This window comes from Apteryx rowi, unplaced genomic scaffold, assembly GCF_003343035.1.
Source record: "Apteryx rowi isolate R43461 unplaced genomic scaffold, aptRow1 scaffold_988, whole genome shotgun sequence".
Taxonomy (NCBI): Eukaryota; Metazoa; Chordata; class Aves; order Apterygiformes; family Apterygidae; genus Apteryx; species Apteryx rowi.
Genome location: NW_020451302.1, coordinates 6,971 through 15,202, shown reverse-complemented (window position 1 = coordinate 15,202; position 8,232 = coordinate 6,971). Strand labels below are relative to the sequence as shown.

General features: G+C 71.7%; 2 protein-coding genes across 2 annotated transcripts in view; both read left to right on the top strand.

The window, feature by feature from the left end:
• Positions 1 to 8: 8 nt before the first annotated feature.
• On the top strand, positions 9 to 2,650 carry MFSD3 (major facilitator superfamily domain containing 3). The gene is made up of 5 exons (XM_026055114.1): positions 9 to 411; positions 499 to 646; positions 735 to 841; positions 1,948 to 2,057; positions 2,399 to 2,650. The coding sequence occupies exons 1-5, from the start codon at positions 9 to 11 to the stop codon at positions 2,570 to 2,572; spliced, it is 942 nt and encodes a 313-aa protein (XP_025910899.1). The 3' UTR covers positions 2,573 to 2,650.
• A 982-nt stretch (positions 2,651 to 3,632) lies between these two features.
• Positions 3,633 to 8,232, top strand: part of GPT (glutamic--pyruvic transaminase) — a gene marked incomplete at its 3' end in the record, with an annotated part of 11,442 nt that continues 6,842 nt past the window's right edge. The window contains exons 1-10 of the mRNA XM_026055113.1: positions 3,633 to 3,726; positions 3,806 to 4,091; positions 4,206 to 4,355; positions 4,967 to 5,127; positions 5,197 to 5,476; positions 5,576 to 5,736; positions 5,865 to 6,150; positions 6,246 to 6,406; positions 7,431 to 7,716; positions 7,825 to 7,985. Of these exons, the coding sequence (XP_025910898.1) occupies positions 3,633 to 3,726; positions 3,806 to 4,091; positions 4,206 to 4,355; positions 4,967 to 5,127; positions 5,197 to 5,476; positions 5,576 to 5,736; positions 5,865 to 6,150; positions 6,246 to 6,406; positions 7,431 to 7,716; positions 7,825 to 7,985 (2,026 nt within the window). The remainder of the gene's footprint in view (positions 3,727 to 3,805; positions 4,092 to 4,205; positions 4,356 to 4,966; positions 5,128 to 5,196; positions 5,477 to 5,575; positions 5,737 to 5,864; positions 6,151 to 6,245; positions 6,407 to 7,430; positions 7,717 to 7,824; positions 7,986 to 8,232) is intronic.

Here is an 8,232-nt window from a genome sequence, read left to right as displayed (position 1 = left end):
GGCGCAGCATGCCCTGGGGGGTCGGGCTGGCCGCGCCGCGCTCCTGCGTGGCGGACCTGAGCCGCAACCGCAGCCTGGCGCTGGGCTGGTGCGCGGGCCCCGAGGAGCCGCCGCACGCCCTGTATGGGGGGGACGTGGTCGCCTTCCCGCTGCCCGCCGCCGGCGGCACCATGGCGGCGCTGGGCTCCGACTCCTGGTGGAAGAAGACGCTGTACCTGACGGGCGGCGCCCTGCTGGCCGCCGCCGCCTACAGCCTGGCCGCCCTCTACGTCTGGAGGGCGCCCGAGCTGCGGCTCGCCCCGCGGCGCCCACCGCCGGCGTCGAGCCTCCGACCCGCACGCCTCCTGCGGGAGCTGCTGCGGGCGCCTGGCACCGCCGCCATGGCCGGCTTCGTCCTCCTCTACAAGCTCGGTGGGTGCCCGGCGGGGCGGCTCGGCGGCGGTGGCGGCAGCAGGCTCCCCGCCGTGGCTCGGCTCACCGTGCCCCTTCCCCTCGCAGGCGAGCAGGGCGCCGGCAGCGTGTTCCCCCTCTTCCTGCTGGAGCGCGGCTTCACGGCGCGGCAGCTGGGCTTCTGGAACAGCGCCGTGGCCGCCGGCTTCTCCGTGGCCGGCTCCCTGCTGGGCGGCGAGCTGGTGGCCGCGCGGAGGTGGGCACCGGCCGCCGGCCCCGTGCCCCGGCTGCGCCGAGCCGCCGGCGCCCGCTGAGCCCGGCCCGGCGGCGCTTTCTCCCCGCAGGCCGCCCCTGTCCCTGCTCAAGACCTTCCTGCTGCTGCGCTTCTGCAGCCTGAGCCTGCAGACCCTGCTGGTGTTCGCCTACCGCGGAGGCGTCTTCGCTTACAGGGGTGAGCCGAGCGCCGCGGGGTCCCCATCCGGGCCACGGGCTCCCGAAGCATTCCCTGTTCCGTGCTTTTTTTCTTCAACGTTCCTTGCGATAGCTTAATCGTTTCCAACGGGGACGTTCAGGTTGCTTGAATTCCCTCTCCGTCGGGGCTCTGGCCGCTGTCGCGCCTCTCCGCTTTGGGCAGCAGTCCCGGGACGGCGCGTTGTTTTCCCCAGCATTGTTCTCGGCGGTCGGAGGCTCCCTGGTTTTCTCCGGTTCTCCTCGGCCTCGTAGCTTAAGGCTGAGCTGAGTTATCTCAGCAGGCATCCAGGTCGCTTGCTGGGGGGAGTCGGGACACGACGTGCCTGAGCCGCTCCGGTGAGCAGGCTCCAGCCAGGCTCCGCTTTGAACGTGCAGAAAGGAGCCGGGCGGCCTCTCCGGGAACAGCCTCTTCCCTCTGGGAATGGCCTCTCCACAGCCAGCCCTTGCTCGGCGGGGGGGGGGGGCATCGAGCCCTTTGGCGGGGGTGCCAGCCCGGCACCTCCGCGCAGCCCCGTTTCAGAGCAGCCCCTCACGCAGCCGCCCATCCCGTCGTGCTCGCGATGCTCCATCACCTTTCTGAAAAACGGTTAAAAAACCCAAGTGTCTCTTGAGCTTCCCGTCTCCTCGCAAGGAAGCCGGCGGGTGGGAGACGAAGCCTTTGCCCCCTGCCCCGACCCGCTCAGGTTTGCTCGTGCCGTAACCGTAGCTCAGCAATTCGGCTTAGCCCGTTACTTCGCGGCAGCAAACGCCTCTCGCCGTCGCCGCTGCAGGATGGTCCGAGTCGGGATGAGCTTCCCCGGGGCAGTCCCGGGGGTTCCCCGGCCGTGTGGGATTCCCGGGAGCTAGCCACGACCGTGCCACGGGTGTGCCAGCCCCGTTCCAAAGCTTCCCCAGCTCCTTTAGCCCTTTGGGCTTGGAGGGAGGTGAAACTCCTGCTGGAGAAGCGCTTAGCAGTCGCTTGCTCCCGTGCTTTGGTTCGGGATGGCAGCGGAGCGGCGGGTTGTCCCTTAGGCCAGCCCGGCACCTCGGATCCATCCCACCTGCAGGGCGCAACGGGGTAGGACGGCTCGTGCATTTCTCTTGCAGCCGCCGCAGTCCTGAGCGACTGCGCCCAGCACCTCTTCGCCGGGACCGTCACCACGCTGACGTTCAGCGCCATGATGCGGTGCACGCAGGGGGCGGACGCGAGCATTCAGGTACCTGGGGCAGAGTCACGGTCCTCGGTTAAACTAAATTTCCTCCTTGATCCGGGCTGGTTTGGAGCCAGACTGGTTCCTCGTGGAAATATCAACCTTACATGGATGATCGAGGTGAAAGGGAAATTTAATTTAACTCAGGACCGTGACTCTGCCCCTGTGTTGGAGAACCCAACCCTGGTCCTCCTCGCTCTCCCCGCACCATCCCGTCCCCCTAAGCACCGAGCTTTGTCCGGGCTCCTCCGGACAAGCCGTCCTGGGGGATGGGACTGCGAGCAACGGTGGGGCGCGCGGTGGGCTCGGTGCCGCCCGCGTGCTCGACCGCGCCGTCGCTCTCGCAGGCCACCCACTACAGCTTCCTGGCCACGCTGGAGGTGCTGGGCAAGCTGGCGTTCAGCACCGTGGCGGGCGGCGTCGTGGAGCAGCTCGGCTTCCCCGGCGGCTTCTGCTGCTTCCTCGCCCTCTGCCTCCTCGCCTTGCTCTACGCCGCCAAGGCCTTTCCCGCCGGGAGCTGATGGGCCGGGGCGCGCGGATTCGCGGGAAGGAGAAGAGCGGCCGCGGTTTAGCTGCGTCCGCGATTAAAGCGTGCGTTCAACGAACCTGCCTGCTTTCTCTCCATCCGTGTCCGCGCTGCTCCTGCCTCCCGGAGAGCCCGCTTCCAGGTCCGGCGCGCGGGAGATGCCGAGGTGGGAGCCGAAGCCGGCTTGGTGCCTCTGTGCAGGCTCTGAGCTCGCCCGTTCTCAGCGTGCCCGGAGCTGGGGCTGCTGCAGGTGGGAGTGGAGGGGCCCCGCTGCCCCGGGACCCCCACCGGGCTCCACCGCTGGTCCCCATCACTTCTTGGGAATTAAAGGCAGTTTCCCACCGGCATCCCCGGAGAGAGCGGCCAGGCCTCCGTGCCAGCGGCCTTTTAAACATTAACCCGGCTGCCTGCGGCACCGCTCCGGGCTGGATCCCCGGGGCGCCAAGTCCCTCCTCCTCTTCGGCCCGCACCAGCCCCGCGGGACGTCCCAGCTGCCGGCGGCGCCTGCCGTAAAAGCCGAGGGCCGGCGGCGGGAGCCGGCGGGTCCCGCTCATCCTCCCACCGGCAGCGTTTTCCTGCCTGGCCCGCCGGAGCGGCCGGCTGCTGCTCCCGGCTTGGCAGAGGAGCCGCAGCCCCACGGTGCTTTCGGCTGAGAAGAGGCAGCGTGTGGGTGAGGTCTCCTATCCCCCGGCATGGTCTCCTTGCAGTTATGCCCTAGCTTTAGATCCAGGGTATCATTTTCTCTTGATTTTTAATCAAAAAAGCCCTGCAAGGGGGGGCCCAGGCAAGTGTGGAAGGGATGCGCGTGATTTGGCGTACGGGGATGTCGTAGAAACCCTAAAACCAGCAGCGATGAGCTGGGGAAATGCGGTTTGTACCGAATTCACAGGTGCGCTGAGGTCCGGGAAGGGAGCAGAGCCGGAGCCGTTGCGCCTTCCCCCCACAGTAAATCGGCGCCGGGACAGCAGAGCCCGAGGGGGACGGAGAGGAGGGGAGCCGGCATCCGGGTGACGCCGGGTGACGCCGGGTCCCCTCCGTCCGCAGGCCGCGCCGGCATGGCCCTGCCCTGGCGCCTGCTGCTGCCGCTGGCGCTGAGCGGGGCACTCGGGCAGCGTGGGGCCGTGCAGGGCTGCGTCCCGCCGCCGGCAGGTGAGAGCCCGCCGTGGCACCTGTATCCCTGGGAAGGGTGGTGCCCAGACGCCCCGGTGATGGCCCCCTCTGCCCGCAGCCTACAACGCGGCCCTGGGGCGCCCGGCATCCCAGTCCTCCGTCTTCCCCAACCGCAGCATCGCCGCCAACGCGGTGGACGGCAACCGCGACGGCGCCTGGCCGCACGGCTCCTGCGCCCGCACCCTGGAGGAGCCCGAGCCCTGGTGGGCCGTGGACCTGGGCGCCCGGCACGCCGTGGCCGCCGTGCTGGTGCAGAACCGCCGCGACTGCTGCTGGGAGCAGCTGCAGGGCGCCCAGGTGCACGTCGGCGACGCCGCCGGCGAGCGTGCCAGCAGCAACCCCGTGTGAGCCGGCGCCGCTAGTCCCGAGCATCCCGCATCCCCTCCGGCGCCTGCCGCCGGCCCCCTTCCCCGGGCGCTGGCGCCGACGCCGCCGTCCCTCTTCTCTCCCCTCGGCAGCTGCGGCGTCATCACGGACGCGGGGCCCGGGTCGCTGAGCACCGTGTGCTGCGAGGGGCTGCAGGGCCGCTACGTCTCCGTCAGCATTCCCGGCCGGGAGGAGCAGCTGGCGCTCTGCGAGGTCGAGGTCTACGGCACCTCGCCGGGCTGGTGAAGGGGCCCCGGGCACCCGGCTCCTTCGCTTCGCCTCCCATTTCTTTTTCCTTTCTCTTTTGGCCAGCTCGCGACTGAGCTGCTGGTTTCTCGGCGCTGCCGAGCTCGGCGTGGCGCTCGCCGGGAGCTTGGAAGCAGTTTTTCCGGAGCATTAAAACCCCCGAGAGAGGAGCAAACACTGCGCGGGGCATGCACGTTCCCTGCGAGCATCCTGCATCCCCGGAGCATCCCGCATCCCCAGGGTGTCCTGTGTCCCCACGATCCCCCATGCCGTGGCGCGTCCTGCATCCCCGCAGCATCCTGCATCCCCAGGGTGCCCCATGTCCCCACGATCCCCCATGCCATGGGGCGTCCTGCATCCCTGCAGCATCCTGCATCCCCAGGGTGCCCCATGTCCCCACGATCCCCCATGCCATGGGGCGTCCTGCATCCCCGCAGCATCCCCAGGGTGCCCCACATTCCCGGGGTGTCCCGCGCCCCCGCGGCCGCTCACCTGGGCCTCCCGCACGGCGCGGGGCGGGAGCTGGACGTGGGGGAAGGCGCGGGCNACGGTGCATGGCGCTGGGCGCCCTCCGCCTTGTCCTGATGGCCTCCCTCGCCCTCGGCAGCTGCGGCACCATCGCCGACGCCGGCCCCGGCTCGCTGAGCGCCGTGTGCTGCCACGGGCTGCGGGGCCGCTACGTCTCGGTGCTGCTGCCGGGGCGGACGGCCGCGCTGGCGCTGTGCGAGGTGGAGGTGCTGCTGCAGGGCTGCGCCCCGCCGCCGGGAGGTGAGCGGGGACGGGGACGCTGCGGGGGGGGACCGCGCCGGGCAGCGCCTGACGCCTCCGCGCCCGCAGCCCCCAACGCGGCGCGGGGCCGCCCGGCCGCCCAGTCGTCCACCCTGGATGGCCGCAGCCTGGCGGCCAACGCCGTGGACGGTGACGGCGACTGGGAGCGGGGCTCCTGCTCGCGCACGGAGCAGCAGCCGGAGCCCTGGTGGCGGGTGGACCTGGGCCGCCGGCGCGCCGTGCACGCCGTCACCCTCGCCAACCGCCGCGACTGCTGCTGGCAGAGCCTGGTGGGCGCCCAGGTGCACGTGGGCGACTCGCCGGCCGACGGCGGCAAGCGCAACCCGCTGTGAGTGCCGTCTGTCCGTCCGTCCGTCCGTCTGTCCGTCCGTCCCTCGAACGGCGCGGCGGGTCCCCCGCTGACGCGCCGCCGCTGCCGCCCCCGCAGCTGCGGCGCCGTCCTCGACGCCGGCCCCGGCTCCGCCAGCACCGTGTGCTGCCGGGGGCTGCCGGGCCGCTACGTCTCCGTCGTCATCCCCGGCCGCGTTGACGCGCTGGCGCTGTGCGAAGTGGAGGTGACGGCGCGGAGCTGCGTCCCGCCGCCCGGCGGTAAGGACGCCGGCGCCGGGGACGCCGCGTTTCCCGCAACTCTGCGGGGAAACGGGAGCGGGGAGGTCCCAAACTCGCCGCTCCGAGGCTCGGGGGTGACACTCGGCATCGCCGCCGCGGCCCCGCAGCCCCCAACCTGGCGCTGCGGCGCCCGGCGGCCCAGTCGTCCACGGCGCCCCGGGCCGGCGCCGCCGCCAACGCCGTGGACGGCCACCGCGACGGCGCCTGGCGCCAGGGCTCCTGCTCGCAGACGGCACGGGAGCCCGAGCCCTGGTGGACCGTGGACCTGGGCCGCCGGCGCGCCGTGGCCGCCGTGGTGGTGAGGAACCGCCTGGACTGCTGCTGGCACCGGCTCAAGGGCGCCCGGGTGCACGTCGGCGACTCGCTTGCCGCCCACGGCACCGGCAACCCCGTGTGAGTGCCGCGGCAGGCGCCTGGCGGGGACCCGCGTGTCCCCTCCCCTGCCCCGGCCGGCGCCCTCACCCCGGCCTCGGGCCGGCTCTGCGCAGCTGCGGCACCATCACGGACACCGGCCCCGGCTCCACCAGCACCGTGTGCTGCCGGGGGCTGCGGGGCCGCTACGTCTCCATCGCCGTGCCGGGGCGCGAGGAGCGGCTGAGCCTCTGCGAGGTCGAGGTGCTGGAGGAGGGCTGCGCCCCGCTGCCCGGCGGTGAGGGGGGGGGGAACGGGCGCCGGGCCCTGTGCTGCGCCCCTGCGCTGCAACCCCTTGCTGCACCCACTCGCTGCAATCCCTTGCTGCACCCCCTCACTGCATCCCCTTGCTGCAACCCCTCGCTGCAATCCCTCGCTGAAACCCCTCGATGCACCCCCTCAATGCAACCCCATGCTGCACCCCCCCCCTCGCTGCAACCCCTTGCTGCAATCCCTTGCTGCACCCCCTCGCTGCAGCCCCTCACTGCACCCACTCGCTGCAACCCCATGCTGCAATCCCTTGCTGCAATCCCTCACAACCCCTCGCTACGTCCCCTTGCTGCAATCCCTCACTGCAATCCCTCACCACAACCCCTCGCCGCACCCCCTCGCTTCAACCCCTCGCTGCAATCCCTCACTGCAATCCCTCACTGCACCCACTCGCTGCAACCCCATGCTGCAATCCCTTGCTATACCTCCTCGCTGCACCCCCTCTGTGTCCCCTCGCTGCAACCCCTCGCTGCAACCCCTTGCTGCAATCCTTCGCTACAACCCCTCGCCACTCCCCCTCGCTGCAATCCCTCGCTGCACCCACTCGCTGCAATCCCTCGCTGCAGCCTCATCACTGCAATCCCTCGCTGCACCCCCTCACTGCATCCCCTCGCTGCAATCCCTTGCTGCAACCCCTCGCTGCACCTCCTCGCTGCAATCCCTCACCACAACCCCTCGCTGCAATCCCTCACTGCACCCACTTGCTGCAACCCCATGCTGCAATCCCTCGCTATACCTCCTCGCTGCACCCCCTCACTGTGCCCCCTCGCTGCAACTCCTCGCTGCAACCCCATGCTGCACCCCCTTGCTGCAATCCCTCGCTGCAACCCCTTGCTGCCACCCTCTTCCCTTCGGACCCCTTGGTGGGAGCCGGGGTGCACCCCCCAAATCTGCACTCCACCCCGAGGTGGGTGAGAACCCTCCAAGCGGAGCTGCCTCCCCCTGGGCGCCCTGTTTGGGGGGGACCCACCTCTGACTCCCCGCGCCCGCAGCCCCCAACGCGGCGCTGGGCCGCCCGGCCGCCCAGTCGTCCGTGCTGGACGCCGCCAGCGGCGCCGGCAACGCGGTGGACGGCAGCCGCGACGGCGACTGGGCGCGGGGCTCCTGCGCCCACACGCTGGAGGAGCCGGAGCCCTGGTGGCGGGTGGACCTGGGCGCCCGGCGCGCCGTCTACGCCGTGCTGGTGCAGAACCGCCGCGACTGCTGCTGGGAGCAGCTCAAGGGCGCCGAGGTCCGCGTGGGCGACTCGCCGGACGCCCGGGGCCGGCGGCACGGCGTGTGAGCGGCAGCTCCCCCATCCCTGTCCCCGTGCCGCCCCGGTCCCCGCCGGCAGGACGGGGTCACCCGTGCCGTCCCCCGGTCTCAGCGACTCCCTGCGCTTTGCAGCTGCGGCATCATCACGGACGCCGGCCCCGGCTCGCTGAGCACCGTGTGCTGCCACGGGTTGCGCGGCCGCTACGTCTCGGTGCTGCTGCCGGGGCGGACGGCCGCGCTGGCGCTGTGCGAGGTGGAGGTGCTGCTGCAGGGCTGCGCCCCGCCGCCCGGAGGTGAGCACGGACCGGTGCCGTGCCGGTGCATCTCCCCGTCCGGCCCCGGCACCCACCTCCCTCCGCCCGGCGCCTTCGCAGCCCCCAACGTGGCGCGGGAGCAGTGGGCGACGCAGTCCTCCACGGCGGCGAGCTCCGGCGCGGCGGCCAAGGCGGTGGACGGCAACCGCGACGGCGTCTGGCAGCGCGGCTCCTGCAGCCACACGCGGCGCGAGCGGCAGCCCTGGTGGGCCGTGGACCTGGGCGC